This window comes from Sus scrofa, chromosome 16 (assembly GCF_054392235.1).
Source record: "Sus scrofa isolate SSC_HxYL_T2T_F1_AM1 chromosome 16, Sscrofa_HxYL_maternal_Yorkshire_Landrace_v2.0, whole genome shotgun sequence".
NCBI lineage: Eukaryota > Metazoa > Chordata > Mammalia > Artiodactyla > Suidae > Sus > Sus scrofa.
Genome location: NC_139398.1, coordinates 55687969 through 55713568, shown reverse-complemented (window position 1 = coordinate 55713568; position 25600 = coordinate 55687969). Strand labels below are relative to the sequence as shown.

General features: G+C 33.2%; 1 protein-coding gene across 37 annotated transcripts in view; it reads left to right on the top strand.

Moving 5' to 3' along the window:
* The window catches only part of ADAMTS6 (ADAM metallopeptidase with thrombospondin type 1 motif 6), a 308356-nt gene that overhangs the window by 233232 nt on the left and 49524 nt on the right, over positions 1-25600 (top strand). For 23 of the 37 annotated variants that reach the window (XR_014831409.1, XR_014831406.1, XR_014831419.1 and 20 more), the window contains 6 exons: positions 2332-2434; positions 8867-9000; positions 10563-10686; positions 11216-11296; positions 20235-20398; positions 20821-20959. Coding sequence is in view for 18 of the 37 variants with exons in the window: in XM_085002386.1 (XP_084858512.1) it covers positions 2332-2434; positions 8867-9000; positions 10563-10686; positions 11216-11296; positions 20235-20398; positions 20821-20959 (745 nt within the window). In the remaining 19 variants the exon portion in view is untranslated. Of the gene's footprint in view, positions 1-2331; positions 2435-8866; positions 9001-10562; positions 10687-11215; positions 11297-20234; positions 20399-20820; positions 21717-25600 lie in introns of all 37 variants that reach the window. The other 14 variants (XR_014831413.1, XR_014831414.1, XR_014831418.1 and 11 more) reach the window with 4 other exon arrangements.

Here is a 25600-nt window from a genome sequence, read left to right as displayed (position 1 = left end):
GTTCCTCAGGATTGCTCTGGCAATTCTGGGTCTTTTGTGGTTCCATATAAATTTTGGATTATTTGTTCTAGTTCTGTGAAAAATGTCGTGGGTAATTTGATAGGGATTGCATTGAATCTGTAGATTGCTTTGGGTAGTAAGACCATTTTTGTGCTATTAATTCTTCCAACCCAGGAGCATGGGATATCTTTCCATTTCTTTGCATCCTCTTTAATTTCCTTGATTAATGTTTTATAGTTCTCAGCATATAAGTCCTTCACCTCCTTGGTCAGGTTTATTCCCAGGTATTTAATTTTTGGAGGGTGTGATTTTAAAAGATACTGTGTTTTTATATTCCTTTTCTAGTATTTCATTGTTAGTATGCAGAAATTCAACTGATTACTGAATGTTAATCTGGTATCGTGCTACTTTGCTGAATTTGTTGATAAGTTTGAGTAGTTTTTGCATTGAGTCCTCAGGTTTTTCTATATAGAATATCATGTCATCTGCGTACAGTGACAGTTTTACCTCTTCTCTTCCAATTTGGATGTCTTTTATTTCTTTTGTTTGTCTGATTGTTATGTGTAGCTAGATTTCAAATTACTTGGTTTTTTTTTTTTGTTTTTTTTTGTTTTTTAATGGCCACACCCATGGCATATGGAATCCCAAGCAGGGAATTAAATCTGAGCTACAGCTGTAGGCAACACTGGATCCTTTAACCTACTGCTGCATTGGGCTAAGGCTTGAACCCTCGCCTCTGCAATGACCTGATCTGCTGCCGTCAGATTCTTAACCCACCACACCACAGTGTAAACTCCATTTGTATTTTTTTAAATTGTTGATATTTTCGTAACTAGTCTTGCTACATGGCAAAGGCACTGACAACCTTGCTCCTTTTGTGGAGTCCTTGAATGTATCTTATAAAAGGAAACATTTCCTTAATCCATGAAACAAAAGACCCTGGAACCCTTTTCTTCCAATGTGGTACACTGTATAGCCTATGGTAAATAGTTATTTTAAATTTTTTTAAAGGGCAAGCAAAAAGGGTAATTTGACAAGCAAAACCATTAGGTTTAGCATTGCACTGTCACATTTTAATGTGCAGAAAATATTTTAAAGTGAAAGCCTCATAACAGAATGTAAACCCTTTGCTACTCTTTTCAAAATCTGAGGCTTTGCACTTGATAAGGTAGACATTTGGAACCATATTATATAGGAAGTAATGATGGCCATGCATGTATTTGCATATTGTGCTCTGTTTTTTCGCACATGCTTCAAGGGACCATTTGCAGTGTATTAACCTCAGGAAACTGTATAAAGTAAATGTGGAGATCTGAGAGAGGGTAGTATAATGTCCTCAGAGTGAACTCTGAGAATGAAACATGCTCACCATTTATTTACAATTGAATATTTCATCTGATGGCTAGTTCTGTTCTGTCATTTTTAAGAGGAATGTTTGTTTTCCCCATCCATGTTTCAAAAGCAACAACTTTGCTTTTTAGGTGCTACTGTTTGAGTTATTCAAATTAAGTCATATTTCTTGAATACTATGAGTAGTTGTATTTTTAATTCTTTGTGAACTTAAAGATTGAATTTAGGATGGCTCTGTGGTATTTGGAATCTAGACCAAGCTAGATTGGCAAGATTTTCTTCTTTAAAAAACAGGTAGAAGAAGCATTCCAAACGTTTAAAAACAAATAATCCTCTTTTCCACTACTCAACACATGTATATGTTTTGAAAAATTAGGATTTTATTTTCTGTGATCATAATAGATTAAATGTAAATCTTAATAAGTCCAAATTCCTTGAATTTAAAGGTGTTTAGACTTGAAGCCTAGTATGTTGCTCATTTTATTCCACATCTTAGAATACCGTTTTTTTCCAGGGCTAGGCAGTAAACAGCTATAATAGTTGGGATCCAAACCACAATTAGTAGTGCTGAATGTCATGTTAAAACCTATCTTTTGTTTTAAATAAAGAGCTGGACCTCAAATACTGTTACTGAATAGGATTTTGTATTTTAGTTTCTTCACCTATTTTTTATGTGTGTTTATAAGGGGTTACCTGATGGACTGATTGCCAAGTGGAACATGAGATGCATCGGAGTGTAAAGTTATATGGAAAATGTCTAACACTTTGTTTAAGTTACTTCAGTTATTTCTTCTGTGGCTAAGATTATAATTCAGACACTTCAGTCTGTATACTGCTTGTAAAACAGTAAAGTAAATGCCAGAATTACGCCAGAGAATAAGGGAGTGAGTTAATGTGATGGAGTTCAGACACTTTTAATTTTAGGGACATTGTCCCTTGGTTTTGGCATTTTTCAACAATCATGATTTTATTTTATTTTAGCCATGTCCTTTGGGGGCCCGAGATTTTCGCGAGAAACAGTGTGCAGACTTTGACAATATGCCTTTCCGTGGAAAGTATTATAACTGGAAACCCTATACTGGAGGTAATGTATAACCTGGCAGAATTTTCATAATGCCTCAGAGCTTTGCAAATGTAAGAGTATTTAAATATGTACAAACACACTCACACATTAATATACATACTAGTAAAAATTAGTGATTGCAAATCAAAGCTGCAAAGTGCTTCTAGTGCTATAAAGGTCTCATATTTAGTTTTCCTGTAATATAGTTAATGTGTTAGTACAAATGATCGGAAATCATTTTTTAAACCTAATTCTATTTAACAAGGTACAAAGTTTCTAGAAAGGATATACCAAATAATATTTATAAATTCTCGAGACTCCTTTAGGGTATATGGACACTATACTAAAATAATTTACAATCATCGAATATTTGGAATTATTACCCTAAAAAATATAGCAATATAAATCCATTCAAAAGAGGCCAGGAAAATTTGTTTCTTTCTTGGTCATGGACCAAGAATCCTTCCATAGATGATTATTGTTCTTCTTTTTTTTTTTTTTTTCTGACCACACCTGTGGCATGCAGATGTTCCCAAGCCAGTGATTGAATCTGTGCTACAGCGTAACCCAAGCCACAGCAGTGACAATGCCAGATCCTTAACCCACTATGCCACCAGGGAACTCTGCTTATTGTTCTTTTTTTAGGGAATCATTTTTCGCTCTTTATTTTGGCCAAGTATTTTCCAACATAAAGCAATATTAAAACAACTTTACAGTGACAGCTGTATACCCACCACTGAGATTCTATCATTAATATTTTAATATACTTTCTTTATTACCATGTCTAGTCATCTCAATTCATTCAGTTTTTCAGGTGCATTTTAAAATAAATTGTAGTCATCAGTATACTTTAAATACTTCAGTATATATAATATTAACTACAGTTCAATATTTATCTACTTTTTTCTTTTGAGGGAAGATTATATAGAATGAAATTCTCAAAATTAAGTGTATTTTCCCTGAGTTTTGACGATTGCACACACCCGTGAAACCGTACTGAGGTCTAGAACATTACCATTACCTCCAAAAGTCTCATAGTCCTGATAGTTCTTTCTAGTTAGTATCTGCCTCTATCTACTTCCAAGAGATAACCAATGCTGATTTTTTCCCAATACCCTTGATTATTTTTGTCTGTTCTGGAACTTCATGTAAATGAAATCATGCCATGTTTACTCTTTTGTGCAAGGCTTCTTTAAACCTAATGTTTCTGAGTTCCATCCATATCATTGCACATGTAATTAGTTCATTCCTTTTTATTGATGAGCAGTATTCCATTGTACTAACCAGTTTGCTTTTCCATTCTGCTAAAGATGGAAACGTTGGTAGTTTCTAGTTTTCAGCTCTTATGAATAAGCTTCTATGAACACTTGTGCATAAGTCTTTTTGTATATGTTTTTATTTCTTTTGGGTAAATTCTTAGACATAGAATTACTGGACATTAGGGTAGGTGTGAGTTTAGTTTTCAGAGAAACTGCCATATGTTTTCCCAAAGCGATTGTACAGTCACACTCCCACCAACAAAGTGTGAGAGTTCTGTTTGTTCCCCATCCTTGCCAACATTTGGTGTGGCTATATTAAGTTGTCTCAGTGCAGTTTTAATTTGCATTTTCTGATCACTGAATATGTTGAGCACAGTCTCATGTGCTTATTGAGTATTTATATATCTTATAAAATGTTTGTTTAAATCCTTTGCCTATTTTTAAATTGGTCATTTATCTTTTTATTCTCAAGCGATTCATTTATCAGATAGGTTTTACAGATATTTTCTCACAGCCTATGGCTTTCTTTATTTTTACTTTATTTTCTCTACTTTTTAAATGGTTTTTTGGATGAGTATAAGATTTTAATTTTTATTAATTCTGATTTTTCAATTTTTAAAAATTTTGTGGTCATTGTGTTCTGTGTCTTGTCATCAAAATCCTTGCCTACCTTAACTCAAGAAAATATTTATGTTTTCTTCTAAAAGCCTTAAGGTTTTGCTCTGTATATTTAACAGTGATTTGGGGCTATGGTGTGTTTTTGTAGTGTATTCGGACTCTGTTTTGTTTCATTGATCTACTTGTCAATCCTATGCTGGTACCACACTGACTTGATGACTTTACTTGTGTAGTCTTGGACAGAAGTAGTATAAGCTCCTCCTACTTGGATCTTTTTTCAGGATTCTTTAGATAGTCTAAGTGCTTTGCACTTCTGCATAAATCTTAGAATCGGTTGTTATCTTTTACAGGAAAACATATTGGACTTGTAATTGCTGTCATGTTGAATCTATACATCAATTGAAGGAGAACTAATTTACTAACAATAATGCATTTTCCAACTTAGGAACATGGTACATATCTCCATGTTTTCTTTAATTTCTCTCAGTTCTGCTCTATAGTTTTAGGCGTAAGATCTTGCACATCTTTTGTTAAATCTATTCCTGAGCAATTTATGGCTTTGACACATAAATAAAAGGTAAACATTTTTTATTTTTAATTATTTGCTCTAACATATAAAAACAAAATATATTTTTATATATTAACTTTGTATTCTGTGCCATTTAAAAATTCTGCTTATACTAATAGTTGTTTTATAGATTGCTTAGAATTTTCTTGGTAACTAGTCATGTTATGACTATTTCTGTGATTATTGGTTTTTTGTTTGTTTGTTTGTTTTGGCCACACCTGGGGCATGCAAACTATTTATTTCAGTTTTTGTGCCTTTTTATTTTATTTTCTTTCCTTAATTCACTGTCTTGGCACTTCAGTATAATTTGTGCATGTATTGATTATAAGTGTTTTTCTTTTTTATTCTGTTAATATGGTGACTTAGTCGATAGATTTTATAATGTCAAACAAATATTTTATTCCCAGAATAAGCCCTATGGGATGATGATTTATTATCTTTTTATATGTTATTGAATTTAATGCTAATATTTGATTAAGGTTGTTTACATTTATCTTCATAAGGAATACTGGTTTGTATATTTTTTTCTTGTCATGTTTTTGACAAATTTTGGTATCAGTGTTACTCTGACTTCCAGAAATAGAATCTTGTTTTATTCTAAAAGAGTTTGTAGGATTTATAATATTTTTTCTTTAGAATAGATTTTACTTATAAAATCATCTAGGCTTGATCTCTTCTTTGTGAAAAGAATTTTTATTACAAATTCAACTCCTTTAATAAAGAGCTACTCAGATTTTTTAAAATTCTTATGTCAGTTTTTGAATTTGTATCTTCAAGAAATTTACATTACCTGCATATTGTCCAGTTTATTAGCAGTAAATTGATTCTAACATTATCGTATTATCCTGTTTAATATCTGTAAGATCCATAGTGATATATACTCTTTTTTTTTTTTTTTTTTTTTTTTGTCCTTTCTAGGGCTTCACCTGAGGCATTTGGAAGTTCCCAGGCTAGGGGTCAAATCAGAGCTGTAGCTGCTGGCCTACTCCACAACCACACCAATGCCAGATCTGAGCTGGGTATGTGACTTACACCACAGCTCAAAGCAATGCCAGATCCTCAACCCACTGAGCAAGGCCAGGGATTGAACCTGTATCCTCATGAATACTAGTTAGACTCATTTCCACTGCACCACAACAGGAACTCCCTCAAAATATTTTCTTATTTACATTGTGATTCTTCTTTGGGTTATGTAATTTTAATTTCCAAATAGTTGAAAATTTTCTATATTTTTGTTATTGATTTATAATTTAATTATATTTTATGATCAGAGAAACTGTATGATTTAATTTTTAAATGAAATGAGATTTGTTTTATGATATAGCTTATTGTCAGTTTTAATGAATGTTCTGTGTATACTTGAAAAGGACGTGTTTTCTCTAATTGTTGGATATAGTGTTCTATATGATCATGAGATCAGGTTGACTGATAATATTGTTTAGATTTTTTATATTCTTTCTGATTTTTTTCTGCTCTGTTTTTTTTTAACCAGTTCCTGAGAAAAGCATGTTAAAGTCTTCAGCTATCATATGGCTTTGCTTTTTGTGTGTGGGTGTAGATTTTTGTTTCATGTATTTTGCCTATACATTTATCTTACTGTATGAGAAGGAAGTCTGAAATAATTCTCATATTTGAATTAGCATCTAGATAATTGTGTGCTTAGTAAATTAACCATAAACTCATAATAAGCTTTAACTGAAGGTAATTGCTAATGTGACCTTCCATTTAGAGAATCATCTTAAATCTTTTCTTGAAATAAGAGAAGTACCTCTTCTGAAAACTTAAATGTAGCAGAGGAAGCTGAACACGTCTTCAGCAATAAAAAAAGAATAAATTGGAGTTTCCGTTGTGGCACAGGGTTAATACTCCGACTACAGCATCTCAGGTCTCTGTGGAGGGAGTTAGATCTCTGGCCTGGCACGGTGGACTAAAGAATCTAATGTCACCACAGCTATGGTTTAAGTTGCAGCTGCAGCCTGAATTCAGTCCCTGGCCCGGGAACTTCCATATGCCACAGGTGTGGCCATTTAAAAAAAAAAGAAGACATTTATTTCTATTATTATCACATAGCGTAGTGGGCTAAGGAATACGACCATAGCATTTATATGCTCTGCTTATCAAATACTGCCTTACATAATTAATGCTAAAATTGTATAAACAAAAGGCTCATGTTCTCTTTTTAAAGCCTGGTACATAAAAAGCTACATTAAATTTCAAAGCATTACAATAAAAAAATGGGGAAAGAACTATACTGAGTAGTAATGAAAAAAATCCCAGTAAAATCTATCAAAATTTAGAGCAATTTTATTCACAAGAATCTTCTAAGAATAAATATAATACCTTGATTATCAGTCTAGGAAGATTTATGTTCTCAGTATAGTAAAATATATCGTGAATCTAAGCCTAATAATAACATGTTATATATAAATTCTATAACCTATAGACATTGAAAGTGGAAGAAAACATGGACTTAAGCCAGAGGTTATTAACTGGCAATTTAGGAACTGTTTTTACTTAGATACATGTGTAGCCTCCACAGTATTTTTGAAAACTTTAAATGAGTTTCCAAGAAAAATTTATATTTTTAAAATCTATGTTTTCATCTTCTCTTGAAAAAACAGAATGTTTGACAATATTGGGCCTTCTTACATGACAACTGTCAAATGTAACAGTGATCTCCTTTAATGGAATATTATCTCTCTAATTTATTATTATTTCTACCATTTAGTTGGCTTCTCTTTTATTTCCCCCTGTGGAAACTTGGTTTCTATCTTCACTGAGATGTAGGCATGTCATTTCACCTTTCTGCCTAATTTTCTTTTTTTAAATGTAGGCATGTCATTTCACCTTTCTGCCTAATTTTCTTCTTTATTTCATAGAAATTTTATCAGCGTCATTAGAATAAGGTCAGAGTGTTTTAAACCTCATAAAACAAAGGTTCAACAGAATGTATTTTTAAGTGATAATTTCAAGAAATAATTACATATTTATAAATAGCTTTTTATGTATTTTTTTTTCTGGTTGCACCCTAAGCATGTGAAAGTTCCCAGGCCAGGGATCAAACCCACACCACAGCAGGGACTGAGTCACTGCAGTGACAATACCACATCCTTAACGGGCTGCTCCACAAGAGAACTCTTGTATGATGTTCAATAAAATAAATCCATATTTATTGCTACTTTTCCAATATATTAAAAAGTTTTGATATGCACTGTACTTGTTTTTTTAAATTGCTATTATTTATGCCTATTTTTTCATCAACATTAAAAAATACAAATTTCAATGACAAAATAAAATTATTCTATCATATTTTTACAATATAAAACTATATAATGTTTTAATTACTTGAGTTTATTTTTTAAAGTTTTTATTCAATTTAAACTAAAAAAGTTTGATGCTATGTAATATTTATCTTTGATTTATTAATCTTATAAGAATTAGTCAAATTTAATACTATAATTAATTTTATTTTTGATTTACTAATCTCGTAAGAATTCTTTTCCTGCTAGAGCCACATTCATGGAGTATAGAATATGTTTATATTTTACAACTATAATATTTCTGCTAGAAGAAGCAATTTTTGTATCATATACAGTAACAAGTGACATAATTTGCATAAATTCCTATTTGTCATATGAGGTCATCCTCAAGACCTTCTTAAAATTTATCTCCGTAGTTTTTATTTCCTTAGTTTTTAAAAATAGCTTTTATTTCATCCATTTTTTCCAACATTCACTTACCTCCACTGTGTTCCCTTTTGACATAAAATACATTGAAAAAATATATGAGAAATACTTGAAAAGATTACTCAGCAGGTCCTCCTTCAAGTTGCACAAGAATGCAAGTAGACATGAAATTTTAGCAAAGAAGGAAAAGAACCTACACATCTAGGTAAACATAGTCAAGGAATGATGTCTGTATCAATTGTAAATTTGCCGTGGATAGTATTAAATCACTCTTCCTTAGGAGAACCGCTCCATTTATTTCTCTTCTATTATATTCATCCAGGTGGGGTAAAACCTTGTGCATTAAACTGCTTGGCTGAAGGTTACAATTTCTACACTGAACGTGCCCCTGCAGTGATTGATGGAACTCAGTGCAATGCTGATTCACTGGATATCTGTATCAATGGAGAATGCAAGGTTGCTAAGATTATTTCACTCCTTTTTTGTTGGGGGTCTTTGAGACTTTTGTCTTTTTCTCAGATATTAATTCCTAATTAATACCATGTTCATTTTTAATAAAGAGAGCTATGTTTTAGAGTACTAATTTTCACTAAGAAAATATACATAAAGTTAGAATTATCCATTCAGATTCAAGCACCATGCAAATGTGATTTATTCCGGTCTTCAACTTATGTTTTTAGGGATTGCTAGAGCTATGAAAATATTTTGGAATGTAATTTCATTATTCTTCTGTTTACAAACAAAACGATAGAAAAAGTGAGGGAATGAGGATTCCAACTCTTATTTATATGGCTACTGTGTATTCTCAAAGATTATTTTATGTATTTCATAGTAAAATATTTTCTCAAAATATGAAACAGCTAGGCTCCTCCCATTTGTCTTCTTTTGAAGCATTTATGATGGTTTTCATTATAGAATTAGTCTTACTTTATTAAAATATTTACTTCAGCAGATTAGCCAGACCATTTAGGAATGGCAGAAGCAAATCCCAAGTATTTTTCTAGACCTGTGTATGAATCTTATCATAAGAAAAGCCACAAAAACCACTTTTCTCTTAATTTTTTCCTTGTTTGTTTTGTTTTACCTTAAAGAGAAACACAAAACTAAGTGCCAGAAACTGAGAAAGATGAGATTTAAAAAAATGATTTTAGTCTCATAATTTCTTGCAAGTTGATGTCCTGGTTAACTTGCCTCCAAATGTATCTGATGATGCAGTGTGTGTGTGTGTGTGTGTGTGTGTGTGTGTGTACTTGAAGGAAAAGTTGTTTCTAGGACAGTATTAAAATGTTTTTCAGAATACAACCAGGTACAGGTTGTATTCAGAGATCACATGCCTGGTATCAATACCTAGAGGTCAAACTACAAACTTAACTGCCAGAATACACCAAAAATATATAAAAATCCACATTTCTATAATTAAATGAAAAATCAAAAGGTAGAGTTTCAGCTTCTAAAATTGCATGTTCACATTTCCTTTGTCTTTATGATAATTTTATTCAGCTAATGGAAACAGGTATTCATTTTTAGAGATTTACCCAGGCTTGAATTCCACAATTAATCCTTGACGCAATTAGATATCCAAAAAAGCCAGTGGTTGACAAAGGAAAAACCATAATGCTCAGTCAAAACTCTTGTTGTTATAGCCCTCTGTAGGACCATATTACTGTTTTCCTTAGATCTTGCATTTCTTAATAGAGGGTATAAATAAGAGCCCATTGTCAACAAATTATAATATTTTAAGAATTAAAGCATGGTATCTATAAATGAAAAAGAAATCTAAGCCAGATTATAGTGGCCATTCCTGGGGAATCTGAATTTTTTTCCTTTAAATTTATGTTTTGAGAAATGTTAGCTAGAATTACTAGAGAATGAAAGTAAACGTGGAAAAAGGAAAGTATTCCCTATTTTGATTTCCTTTACTGGAAAAACAAGTAAATACATAAGTTATATTTATTTGGTTAGTTATGGGTCCAGGAGTTCCTCTTTTTGACACACTAAATATTCTTCTCTGTTTTCAGCATGTAGGTTGTGATAATATTTTGGGATCCGATGCTAGGGAAGATAGATGTCGAGTCTGTGGAGGGGATGGAAGCACATGTGATGCCATTGAAGGGTTCTTCAATGATTCGTTGCCCAGAGGAGGTGAGTGTGTAGAAAGAACTCTTCCTCACACCTCTGGTGTACTTGGAATAGCCAAAGACTTGATTTGCCCCCTTATTTTAAAAATTTCTTTATTTAGATAGATGATTTTTTTCCCAAATTGATTTCAGTCCTTTAAATATTAAGTGTGACTTCTTGTATAGGTATTTTAAGGAAAGATTATTCCCTTTCTGCTTGACTTCATTTAGCCATGTTTCTTTAAGATGAGAATTTCCACAGAACACTGATGTGGGGGCCATGCATTGAGGGAAAAAAAAAACCACCACCACCAATATTATATATGTCTAGACTTTAAGGATATCTTGAGATAATTTTAGAGAAAAAGAAAAATACTCTAGATATATTCATGAACCAAAAGGGGAATTTGCACATTATTCATAATTTGCAAAGTATAAAGTCAAAGCAAGAATGGAAGAAAAAGGAAACAGTTATTACTGAATGGTTATTAAACACTCATTTTCTGACAAAAGCTCCAGATGCTGCTTATTACTGGCTCTCTTCTGTGTTCTAGGCTATATGGAAGTTGTGCAGATACCAAGAGGCTCTGTCCACATTGAAGTCAGAGAAATTGCCATGTCAAAGAACTATATTGGTAAGTAGCATATTTTGCTAAATTTTAAAACTTAATGAGGAAAAGCATCACAGTATCATGAAGGAAAAGACATACTGCTTTAAGGTAGAACACTTTCATGCTAAAAAGAAGGAAGTTTCACATGAAAGAACTAAACAAAAAATTAGTAGTTTATTAGTAGCTTACTCTTCATGGGGTGGTTATTGATTTTTTAAGTCAATTTTATTGAGGTATAATTTACATATTATAAGATATATCCATTATAAGTGTATAATTCAAAGAACATTTACAATTATGTATCCTTATATATCCATATAAATACCACAACCGAGATGTAGAACATTTTTCTGACTCCAAAACATTCTCTCATTACCCTTCGTAGTCAAGTACCCCTAGCCTTACCCTCAGAAAACATTGATCTCTTTTCTGACATTATATTACTATTTCACTTTTACTAATTTTGCAATTTCACGTAAATAGGATTATACAAGATATACTCTTACATCTGTCTTTTTTTCTTCCGTAATATTTTTGAGATTCATCTATATTATTGAGTGCATCTGAAGTTCATTCCTTTTTATTGCCAAATAGTATTCCATAGTATTCATTTATCATTTATCCATTCACTTGTTGATGGATATTTTGGTCATTTCCAGTCTTCAACTATTATAAATAAAGCTTCTTCAAACATTCATAGACAAGTTTTGTGTGAACATATATTTTCACTTCTTCTGGATAAAAAACCTAGGAGTGAAATCACGCAGTCATATGATAAGTACATGGTTAACTTTATAAAAAATTAACTCTTTTCTAAAGTGGTTGTATCGTTTATATACCCATAAGTAATGTGAAAGAGTTGCAGTTGCTCCACATTCTTTATAGTTTCGGTATTGTCAGTCATTTTCTTTACTCATATAGATATATTTTTTATGAAGTCTGAATAAATATTTTGTCTATTTAAAAATTTCTTCTTTTTACCAAGTTATGTGTTCTTTACATATTCTAGTTATAAGTCTTCAACCATATGTTTTATGAATATTTTTTCCAGTCCGTGGCTTGCTTATTTCTGTTCTTAATGGTGCTTTTAATTTTGATGAAATCTAATTTATTCATTTTTTTATGGTTTGTGCTTTCATGTCCTACCTTAGAAATTTTGCCTATTCCAAGGTTCCAAAGATTGTTTATACTGTGTCTTAAAGAAATTATGGGTTTATCTTTTTTACATTTAGATATATGTTCCATTTGGAATTTTTATATAATGTATAAAGTAAGGATTTGAGATTCAGTTATTTTCACATGTATGTTAACTTACTATAGCACCATTTGTTCAAGACTATTATTTCTCCATTGACTTAACATTTTTGTTAGAGATCAACTGCACATGAATATGTGGATCTGTTTCTGTTCCCTCCCATTGATCCATATGTCTATCCTTAAACCAAAACCACACTATATTGATTAATAGAGGTCTTAAAAATAGGAAGCATTTGTTCCTCTTTCTCAAAGTTACTTTTGCTTTTTTAGGTCCCTTACATTTCTGTATACATTTTATAGTCAACTTTTCAATTTCTACAAGAAGAGATTATATAGAATCTATAGATCAATTTGAGGAAAATTGACATCTCAAAAATATTATCTTCCAACACATTAAAAGATTTAACCTGTATATTTATTTCAGTCTCACATTTGTTCACTAACGCTTATTTTTCAGTGTACAGTTCATAACACACACACACACACACACACATATATATATATATATATATATATATTTTTTTTTTTTTTTTTTTTTGTCTTTTTGCCATTTCTTGGGCCGCTCCCATGGCATATGGAGGTTCCCAGGCTAGGGGTCTAATCGGAACTATAGCTGCTGGCCTCCACCACAGCCACAGCAATGCAGGGTCTGAGCCGCGTCTGCAACCTACACCACAGCTCACGGCAACGCCGGATCATTAACCCACTGAACAAGGGCAGGGACTGAACCCGCAACCTTATGGTTCCTAGTCGGGTTCGTTAACCACTGCGCCACAACGGGAACTCCAACATATATATTTTTTAAATGTATTACTAAATATTTCATGCTTTTTGATGTTTTTGTAAACAATATTGATATTTTAACTTCACATTTGAAATGTTAGTTGTTATATATTGATTTATTTTCATATTGACCTCATAACCTGTGACCTGATTATACTCACATATTAATTCTAATAGATGTTTTGTAGATGTCTAGATTTTCAACATAGATTATCATGTCCTTTAAAAAAGGCATTTTCAATTCTGTCCTTCCAATATTTGTCTTTTATTTATTTTTTCTTGTCTTATAATAATGTCAGGACCTTCAGAACAATGTTCAATAGAAGTGTGGAGACTGAAGATCCTTTCATTGTTACTTATCTTAAGGAGAAAGTATTTAGTTTTTTTTAACCACTAATACAATGTTAGTTAGAAGATTTATGTAGCTGCCCTTTATCAAGTTGAGGAAGTTCCTTTCTATTTTTTAGTTCTGAGTTTTTCCCTACTTTTCCCTATTAATATAGTAAATGCATAGATTAGTTTTCAAGTGTTAAATCAATCTAGCATTCTTGGGATGAAAATCACTTTGTCATAATTTATTATCCTTGTATATTGCAGCAATTAATTTAGTAATATTCTCTTAAGAATATTTACATCTAGGAGTTCCTGTCATGGCACAGTGGAAACGAATCCGACTAGGAACCATGAGGTTGCGTGTTCAATCTCTGGCCTCGCTGAGTGGGTTAAGGATTCCGTGTTGCTGTGAGCTGTGGTGTAGGTCCCAGAGATGTCTTGGATCTGGTGTTGCTGTGGCTATGGTGTAGGCTGGCAGCTGTAGCTTTGCTTAGACCCCTAGCCTGGGAACCTCCATATGCTGTGGGTGTAGCCCTAAAAGGACAAAAGACCAAAAAAAAAAAAAAAAAAGAATATTTACATCTATATTCATGAGGAATATCGGTGTCTAATCTTTTCTTATAATATCCTTGTTGGTTTTTATGTCAGGGTAAATCTGGCCTCTTAAAGTGGATTGGGATGTATTCCTTTCTCCTGTATTTTCTGAAAGAATATGGGTAAAATTGATATTATTCCTTAATATTTGATAGAATTCAACTCTGAAGCCATCTGGGCTGGAGTTTTCTTTTGGGGAAGCTTTTCATGAAAAATTCAGTTTCTGTAATAACTCTAAAGTTGTAGAATTTACTGGTATAACACACACAATATTCCTTTATCGTTGTCTTTTAATGTCTGTAGGATATATAGTGATGGCTCTCCTCTCATTCCTCACATTAGTGATCTGTATCTTCTTTTTCTTGATCATTCTACTGAGGGCTTTATTAATTTTATAGATCTTTTCAAAGAACAAGCTTTTGGTTTAAATGATGTTATTATTTCTCCATTTTCCATTGATTCCCACTTTTTGTTATTTCATTTCTGCTATTCACTTTGTGTTTGATTTGTTTTTCTAGTTTCTCAAGATAGAAATTTAGACTTGATTTTTTGAATTTTTTTCTACTCTAAAATAAGTGTTTGGCAGTGTAAATTTCCCTCTAAGCACTGCTTTAACTTCATTGTATATATTTGATGTTTTTTTTCATTAACACTCAATTTAAAATATTTTTTAGTTATCATGGGCTAGAAGGTATTATTTAATTTCCAAACATTTGAGTGAGAGGTGGGTTCCTGATGTTGCTCCTGATTTTTAGTTTAATTTTGTTATGGGCAGAGAAGATCCTTTATATGATTTTAGTTCTTTTGTTGAGGTTTATTTATAGTCCAGAATATATGTGGTATATCTTAGTGAATGCTCCATGTGCTCTTGAGAAGAATGTGTATTATGGTGTTATTGGGTTTAGTATTCCATAAATGTCAATTAGATTAAATTGGTTGATAGTTTTGTTCAAGTCTTCTACATTCTTATTTATTTTCTGCCTCCTTGTTTCAGCAAATACTGAAAGAATCATTTTGAAATCTCCAACTAGAATTGTGGACTTGTTTATTTCTCCCATTAGTTTGTAAGGTTTTGCTTCATTTTTTTGAAACTTTGTTGTCAGGAGTTTAGACATTTAAGATTGCTAGATTTTCTTGATATATTAAGCTCTTTATAATTGTCAGATGTTTCTCCTTCTCCCTGATAATATTCTTTATCCACATCCATTTTGTCTGATACTAATCTAACCGCACACAGACTTCTAATTAGTGCTTGCGTGGTTAATTCTTTTTCATCCATCACTTTTCTCATGTAGGTATTTCTGAACTTAAATATGTTTTGTTTAGACAGCTTGTAGTTTGATCCTGATTTCTTCTTGTGTCTAACAATCTTTGCCTTCTCAATTACCATCTCTAAATGGGGTGCTTGACAAACTTTTTCTGAAAAGGGCCAAATGTAAATATTTTCAGCTTTATAGGACATGAAGTCTCTATTTTAGCTTTTTAGTTCTACAATTGTAATGTGAAAGCAGTATATAGATAATATATAAATAAATGAGTATGATTGTGTTACAGTAAACTTTATTTACAAAACAGGTGATGGGCCATAGTTTGCCAGCTCCTTGTCTGGATCATTTATATTTAATGTAATTTTATTAAAATAATTGGATTTAAGTCTACCATTTTGCTATTTTTCCACTTGTTCCATGTATTTTTTCCCTTTATTCTACTTTTATGTCTTTTAGATTTATCAAGTGTTTTATAGTATTTCATTTGATCTCTACTAATGGCTTATTACCTATACTTCTTTGTTTTGTTTAATTAGTAGTTGCTGTAGAGTTCACAAAATGCATCTTTAATTTTTCACAATGTACCTTCAAGTAAAAGTACACTATTTTATGTATAATGCAAGATCCTTATAATTGTTCATTTCCATTGTCTTCTTCCATCCTTTGCATTATTTCTTAAAAACAAATTTTACTTCTTCCTATGTTATAAACCCCACAATACATTGTAATTATTTTTGTTTTAAAGAGTTAGTTATCTTTATTATTTTCTACTTACCTGTATATCTACTGTATCAGGCATATATTCTTTCTTTGTGTGCATCTCTCTATATGTCTTCCAGTTTCTTCTCATTATATTTGTTTTTCTTTAAAATCCTGAGTATAATAGCTGTTTGAAAGTTATTTTTTGCTAATTCCATAATTTCTGTCATTTCTGGGTCTGTTGCTTTTACTTGGCTTTCTTCTTGATGTGGACCATATTTTCCCCCTTCTTCCCATTTGTAATAATTTTTCATTGGATATTGTACATTGTGAAGGTTTTAAATCAAAGGCCTCTATTTTTGTTGTTGTTGTTTTTCCTTTAAAGAGTGTTAAGTAACTTGTAGATGAGTTTGACCTTTTTTTTTTTTTTTTTTTTTTTTTTTTGTCTTTTTAGTCCCACACCCACAGTATACAGAAATTCTCAGGCTAGGGGTCGAATCTGAGCCATAGCTGCTGGCCTACACCACAGCCACAGCAATGCCTGATCCAAGCTGTATCCTTGACCTATCTGCAGCTTCTAGCAACACCGGATCCTTAACCCTCTGAGTAAGGCCAGGGATGGAACTCACATCCTCGTGGACACTAGTCAGGTTCTTAACCCCTGAGCCACAATGGGAACTCCAAGCTTGATCTTTTTGAGCCTTGTGTTTGAGTTTTGTTAGGTGAGTCCAACATAGCCTTTATTCTAGAGTTTGCTCAGCCCTACTACAAAGACATGATTCTGTACTGAATGTACTGGTGGTTGAAACTCTCTGGAGTCTCACCCTAAAAATTTTTCTGCTTGCGGCTCCCTAATAGTTTTTCTGCTTGGCTTCATTTTATCCTATGCATGCATGGATTATTATTCAGCAACAGATTCTCTCTTTTTACTCTAATTCTCTAGTTTTGCGAATTTCAACTATCGTAGCCTTTTCAATTTCTGATCTCTGCCTCCTAATTCAGTGAGACCACCAAGTTCTGTTTGGGTTCTCCTGGCCTACACTGACAGAAAGTGCCTCCAGACAGAAAGGTGGGAGGATGTATGACTCACCTTGTTTCCCTTTTTGCATGTGTCACAGTGTTGCACAATCCTGGCCAATGTCTAAAGACAGCTGATTCATGTATTTTGTGAGTTTTCTAATTGTTTACAACTGAAGGGCAAGGTCCAATCCCAGTTATTTAGTTATTTTACATGTAAAGAAGTGGAAATTCTGTTTATTTTGTGTTTGATCCCTTTAGATAAATTTAGACTCTCCAAAGACCCCTAGGAAATCTGGTTGAGTTCTTATTCTCCTTAAAGTAGTATCTCTTTTTTTCTTAAATCTTTTAAAAATACTGTATCTGGAATACATCTTTAGATAGGATACCAGTACCATCAGGTTTTTCCTTCCTTTATTTCAGAAGACTCATTTTTATACCATAATTTTAGATTCTTTTCTGCATCAGCAAGAATAAAAGCAAAAATAAGATTTCTAGCGTCAGATTTTTCCCTTTGATAAATTCGTTGTCCATAATGCCATATCTTCTTCCCTCAGCAAATTCTTACTCAGTCTTTCTTAAATGTTTGCTGTTTTTTTAAACTATGTTATGTGGTACCAGCAAAGATGAGTTAGGATTCCTTCATTAAATAGATAAAAGAAAATGGAAAGTGAGTGCTTAAATTGAAGGAAAATTTAAAGCTACTAGAGGTTTTGTTTTTATTGTTTCATATCATATAGGCTCAGAAGTCCTTATATAAACTAAATAATTTTGATGTTTCAAAGAGACAAAAACCACTGTGAGAATTGAAAATAAAATTTAAATACAAGACAAATTTAAGACTAAATGATCTTTAATATTGGTTGGCATGTTCCTGTCTCAAAAGATTAATTAGATTTATTTTTGATAATTAAATGAGCTTTACAGAATATCTGAAGTCAAAAAAAAAAAGTACAGGCATATTTGCCAGACAAATGGGGGTGGAAAAATAAAAATGGTCTGTACTTTTTTTTTTCTTTTTTTTGGCTGCACCTGTGACATGTGGAAGTTCCCGGGCCAGGGATTGAACTTGTACCACAGCAGTGACGCAAACCACTGTAGTGACAACACCAGATCCTTAACCCACTGCACCACAAGGGAATTCTGATAATGGTCGTTAAGGACAAATGGTAGAGGTTCAGAGAGTAGGAGATTTTGTGCACCATGAGTCCTTTGGGGCTGCTTTTAGTCCTTTTAGGCTGCTTGTTCATCTGGCCTGGTAAAGTTTTTGAAGAAGCTGGCATACTAACAAAAAATATTAAATTGAGATGCCTGTCGCCATCAAAGCATGGTAATCATTATAAAATTACCACTCATTTATTTATAGAAGTTTTTCTATAGTTGTGCTAATAACCCTTTCTCTATCTAATATTTTAAAATTTTAATATCTTTCTTCCTATACAGGTTTAAAAAATTTGCATGCATATCTATTAATCTTCTTTATAGCTTCTCAGGGTTTTGTCACACTTAAAAAAGCTTTTTCACTACCCAATATTATTTTTAAAAAATACTCCCCAATTTTTTTCCCAGCATTTAATAATTTAACTATGTTTACATTTAAATATTTACCCATCTGGCATTTATTTTTTTCTCTCTTTTTTCTTTAACTTTATTTTTATTGAGGTAATATTCAAATAATAAAGAATTCAAACATTACATTTTATTTTATTTTGTCTTTTTAGGGTTACACCTGCAGCATATGGAAGTTCCCAGGCTATGGGTCAAATCGGGCCTGTAGCCGCTGACCTATACCACAGTCACAGCAACACCAGATCCGAGCCACGTCTGCGACCTACACCACAGTTCACGGCAATGCCAGATCCTTAACCCACTGAGTGAGGCCGGGGATTGAACCTACATCCTCATGGATACTAGTCAGATTTGTTTCTGCTGAGCCACAATGGGAACTCCCCAGAATTCAGACATTTTAAAGTGAACAAACATAGGGGCATTTAATACATACCAGAATATTTTCATTACCCTAAAAGGAACCCCGTATCCATTAAGTATTTATTTCTGATTCCCCAGCCCCTGACAACCACCAATCTGCTTTTTGCTCCTATGGATTTATTCTGGATATTTCATATAAATAGAAGCCTATACTATGTGACCTTTTCTGTCCAGCATCTTCCACTTGGTGTAGGTTTGTTTTTTTGTTTTTGTTTTTGTTTTTTAAGTTTCCTCCTTACTGGGACATGTACAGTACTTCATTCTTTTTTATAACTGAATAACATTCCATTATGTCATATATACCACAGTTCGTTTATCCATTCATCCATTGATGGACACTTGGGTTGTTTCTACTTTTGGCTCTTGAGAATAGTGCTGCCATGAACATGCATGTATAAATATTTGAGTACTTATTTCCATTTCCTTTGGAATAGAGCTGTGGTATCTATTCTTATATAAAGAATGAGACAAATTCAACAATTTTTTTCCCTAAAACCTGGTTTTTTGTCTTAGTTCCATTTCTTGGTATTTTTCCTTTATTAATTTAATATGCTTCCTTTGTTATATACTAATTCCCATATGTATTATGATTATTTCTTAACTGTCCATTTTGTTCTATTGTTCTCTCAGTCTGTGTACCATACTACATGTTGTTCTTACCCCATATTTATATAACTATTGTTTTAATATTTAAACAGGAGAGTCTGCACACTTCCCCATGCCATACCCAGTTATTCCTTTAGTCTAATTTTCCTTTCTAGTTCTATGTTTTTATTCCTTTAGATAAGCCTTTCATTCCTTTGTATCAATAACATTATAAATACTTAATATCTTCTTGACATTCAGATGGAAAACTATTTTAATTTGTACTTAAGAAAATAGTTAAGAATCTCATCTATAAATGGAAATGAATATTCATTGTGCACTTCAGTGCAGTTATTATCAGTGACATTATGGTAAATAAAATTTCATATTTTTAGTTAGACATTGATTTTTTTGTTTTGTTTTAAAATTTTTTTTAGCTTTAAAATCTGAAGGTGATGATTACTATATTAACGGTGCCTGGACTATTGACTGGCCTAGAAAGTTTGATGTTGCTGGAACAGCTTTTCACTATAAGAGACCAACTGATGAACCAGAATCCTTAGAAGCTTTAGGTCCCACCTCTGAAAATCTCATTGTCATGGTAAATATGTCTTTGTCACTTCACCTCTACTCTTTGTAAACCACCCTGTGAGGTAGGAAGGTGCAGTCTTTATTATCTCTATTTTGCAGGTGGTGAAATTAAGGTAAATAAGGTAAAATTATATGCCCAGGGGTGTTCAATCTGTGCAAAGTTAAGACCTAATGCTCTTCCCATATGACTGTCTGATCTTTTCAATGCCTGCTCGAATAATATATTTTATAACCAAACAAGGCAAATGAGAGAAATGGCTCCAAATTACCCATGAAAATGGAAGGAGAAAATTCATATAAATGTATGTGTTCTGAAAGTTGTCTTAAATTTCCTATAAAACTTGTAACATTTTCTTCTTCAAAGGAATAGTAAATATCTAAATAAAGGCTCATTGTGTTTTAATTATCTTCACCAGTTGTTTTCAATGGCAGGTTCTGCTTCAGGAACAGAATTTGGGAATTAGGTATAAATTCAACGTCCCCATCACTCGGACGGGCAGTGGAGACAACGAAGTTGGCTTTACATGGAATCATCAGCCTTGGTCAGAATGCTCAGCTACTTGTGCTGGAGGTAAGACACCCACTAGGCAGCCCACCCAGAGGGCAGTATGGAAAGCAAAACATTCTGAGCTATACTTTGTGTTTGCTAAAGAAGCTAATTGGAAACATTTCTTACAGGTTTGCTTCAAGCTGTAATTTAGCAAAAGAAACTTTGCTTTAACTATATTATATTCCGTTTGTTTTTAACCTCATGTAATTTGTACAGATTTGTTGGTAAAATACATCTTGGCACAATGAGTGTCTCTGCTGGTGCTTCTCCCAAGACTATCTTGAAGGTGGGCTGTTTGCTTTTCATGAACACATTCTTGGTAAAGAACATCAAGAGTTTTAAATAAGAAAACGAGCAAGAATCAGACGGCACAGATACAACTTCTTGTAATGGGGGATGAGATTGTATGTCTGTGTGCTTGTGTGTTTATGTTCGTGTGCTTGTGTGTTTCCCACAATCCTATTCAAACTCCCTTCTCCAGTCATCAAAGTTAAGGGGCTATATACTGGGATACTACAATAATTCTAGTCTCTGGGTCTCTGGGTTAATGGTGTTTGCAGACCCCATGATAGTCCCTCAGAGAGGTAGCTGATAGGCGGTGGTTGGTGATGTGTTGGTTGTCCCATGTGCGTTTTTCATGGGTGCCTTTTCCCCACAATTTACTCTATTCCTAATCCTCCTCCCTCTAGTGGCCACCAATGCAATTCTTTACCTCTGGCTGGGAGAGCAGGACAGTTGGCTTCCTTCAAAGCCAACACCCTTGCTGCTGCATGGACTGGTGAGTAGAAGTGCTGTGCAAGCAGCATCTTCCTTCTCTCTGGAGACTAAATGCATCGCCTCCACCGTACACCTTGATCCCAATAGGCAAGGAGACAAACCCATCTCTCAGGCCCAGGCTGGACCAGAGCACCTCACCATTCCAAAAGCAAAGATTAAATTTTGAGTAGTGATATTTAGAATGGGAGAAATGGAACTAAAGTGAATCATCCCATTTTATCCCATATTCCAATGTATCACCTGTTTTTCCTTTTAAATTGCTCAGAAGCATATGATTTACATGGACTTCCTATCTTGACCTATACTCATTGAATCTCTAAACACTTCTGATTCTTAAAGCTTGAATCTGAGAAATTATTTTCACTGAAATTAATAGATTCAGTAATTTTAGATTCATACAGAAATTAATAATAAACTGCAACTCCAACTTCAGTAGTAAACATTACACAAAGAAAACAAATTAATAATAATGTTTTCCTCCTGAGTGAAGTGTCATGAAACATGGTTGTGCATCATCTGTGGCATATTTAAAAAGATCTCTAATTCCCATCTGTTTTATGTGTGAAATGGCTAGTGATTTATAGTATAAAGTTTGAAAAAGTATAAAGCATTACTATTTCTTTTAATAAGATAAAGGATATTTGAAATTAATTGTTCAAGTGAATGCCATTAAGTTACATTATTGTGGCATTTATTTATATATACATTTCTTTCTTTGTTCCAATTAAATTCCTTTTTATTTAATCTATAAATTAACTTTCCCCTTTTCACATAACAAAAACAAGTCTTCATGATAATAGTAAATACATAATTCAGGCCCTGAGGTAGGTGGGATAAGGTTATTTAAAAAGAGGCAAAATAATTTAAAGTTTAGGAAATATAATGAAGAGACTCTAAATGTCGAGGTTGATTAGCTTGGAGAAGAGAAGACTGAAGAAAAGTATATTACTATCTTTAAGTTTGTGATGGAATGTTGAATGGGAAATTCTTAGTGCCTGTTCATCTTTGTACTGAAAATTGCTATATTTGGGGATGGTTTAGATACAGTCTTGTCTGAGGCCAAGGAGGGATTAAGTGAATCCTTAATGTTCTTTCTAACTCTGTGATTTTTTTGTTCGGAAAGGAGGTAGTTCAACAAAAGGAGAGGGGGGAGTCCAAAAGAACTGAATTTAGAAGAAAAGCTATGACTTTATTAAAGTAAAGAAATATGAAATATCTGAGTGTATTATTCTTTTCTATAACACTTGTATTGAGAAACCACATTAGAGGACTGATTTCTTATGCTAGGGGATAAAACAAAAGAAAAACAGGGAGGGAGGAAAGCTCCTGGAAAGAGAATTTTCTCTTTGTTATTTGTACTTCTTTCTTCTCTTCTGGAGCTATTGATCCTAGATATTTGAAAGAGAGATGTACAGTGTTTGAAAGTGAGCAGGCATAGTGTGATGAGCTGTCATTTCTTGGTAAGTGGTTCTCAAAGTGTGGTCCCTGGACCAGCAGCATCAGTGTCACCTGAGAATTTATTAGAAATGCTTACTTTGGGGTCCTATCTCAAACCTACTGAGCAGAATCTCTCTGGGTAGGGCCCTGAAATCTGTGTTTTAACAAGCTGTCCAAGTGACTCTGATGCTCGCTCAAGTTTTGAGTACCACTGGTCCTGATTGAGAGAGAAACTTAAACCTAGCTCTAGACACGTAGAATCCATGTCGTCATCACTGAAGTTTATGTATCTCTCTAGACTCATTTTGCACCTAGAAAAATGTCTGGAATATATAGGAACTCAATAAATGTTTACAGATAAGTGAATGAGAAAAAAGAATTACTCATTTTGGCAATTATATATTTGTGTTATTCTTTCCAGGGAGGAAGATGAGAGTTTAGAATCGCTGCTTTTCTTATTAGGTGGAGCAAAGTGATTACCAAGGAAAGACAATGTAATTTTGATTAGCATAGCTAGTGAAATCAAGTTCCTCTCTTTTGTGTTCTTTACTTTGAATACTTTACTTCAACATATTCCCTAGGATATAGAGTACTAATACCAATTATTGGAATTAATCTTCCTACACATACCCCCACTTTTAACCCCAAGTTCTTTAACTATAGGAGGCAAATCCCTTAGGACTCAGGAATCTTAAAGAGAGAGCCAGAGTTATCTCAGTAATGTTAAATGGAACTTCAGCTACAGTTAAGGAGTCCTTTAGGGAAAGATCATTTCTTCTTAGTTTTCACTCGGGAACTAAGGATGAATACTATGATGAGTTCTTAATTGGGATACTCCACTCTCATCTTTCCAAGGTGGTGCTAGATATCTTGAGGCTACCAAAACTTTTTAAAATAGAAAAAGAGGAAAAGAAAGCTCTCAAAGAACTTTTAGTTGCCATCTCACAAGACTCCTCAATGTTCTTGCCTGTGCTATTGTGTATATGTCTTATTAATGGCAGTATCTTTGGACTTTGAGTTTGGGAATATGGATAGTTTTCTCATATGAGATCTTTTAAGATAAGAAATTTCGAGCCTGTTTTTCTGTTGCTTAGCAGACCCAATGACAAATCTAAGGCTACAGGAAGCATTGCTGTGATTCAGTCCAAGAAATGGTCTTTTCTCTGAGTCAGTGATGACACACTTCCTTAGACTAAATAAGAACATTGAGATGCTGTAGGGTGTTGTCTTCAGGATAAATGTGATTTTTAAGATACAGTTGTGACTCTTTCTCTGAAAGAAACCTGAGCCCAGTGAAGTAAAACTTGACTATTTTCTGAACCATTGTTACTCCTACTAGAATTTTGTTTCTTTATTCCTTATCCAAACTATTGTACACTCTGCAATTAATGTGACTCCCAAATTTATATGCCACTATTGTATTCATGATTAATGTGTTAAATAATAATGCTTGGCTGGGTAGTGAGAATTGTATTATTTTAAAATATGAAGCTTTAGGAGTATTCTTTAGTAGTAATTCATGCTTATATGCCTTTGCACTGTGACTTTTTAAGTTTTAAATAATAATGTTTATTCATCCTTTGATTTTAATTTTATATACTCTTTTTTTTGTTAGATGTGTGGTTTTCAAGTTTTAGCCTGAATCAGAATCACTTGGAGAGCTTGTTCAAATAAGATTGCTAGGTTCTGCCTCCAGTTTCTGATTTGGTAAATTTGGGGCAGACTCCAAAAATTTGCATTTCTATCAAATTTCCCAGGATGCTGGTGACAGTGGTTCAGAAACCATACTTCAAAAATATTGGGTTAAACATTTAGATTTCATAAAGTAAATGTCTATTAAAACAAAGAGACAAATCTTTTAGGTAATAATCCATATTTTAGTTGTAAGCACATTGAACTAGTCTTTTTAATGATAAATGTATCTATTTCAGCTATATAATTACAAGTAAAATTTTACAGCTTATGAAACATTTTTTAATGCCATTTTTAAATAACTCTGGATCCTGTTTCATTTGCTCATTTTCAATACCATCATAAGATAGGCATTTCTATTGTTATTTCCATTTTGCAGATAAAACTCACATGAAGTAACTTGCTGAAATCAAAACTGAGAAGTCTTGGGGGGGTGGTTAATGGCCGCATCTGTGGCATATGCAAGTTCCCAGGCTATGGGTCATATTGGAGCTGCAGCGGCAGGCCTGTGCCACAGCCACAGCAATACTGGATCAGGGCCACATCAGCACCTTGTGCCGCAGCTTCTGGCAACACCTGATCCTTAACCCACTGAGTGAGGCCAGTGCAATTAAACCCACATCCTCACGGAGACTATGTTGGGTCCTTAACCTGCAGAGCCACAGTGGAATGTCCAATTGATTCTTTTTATTGCTATTACATTTTTTTCTTTTTATGGCCACACCTATAGCATATGGAAGTTCCCTGGCTAGGGGT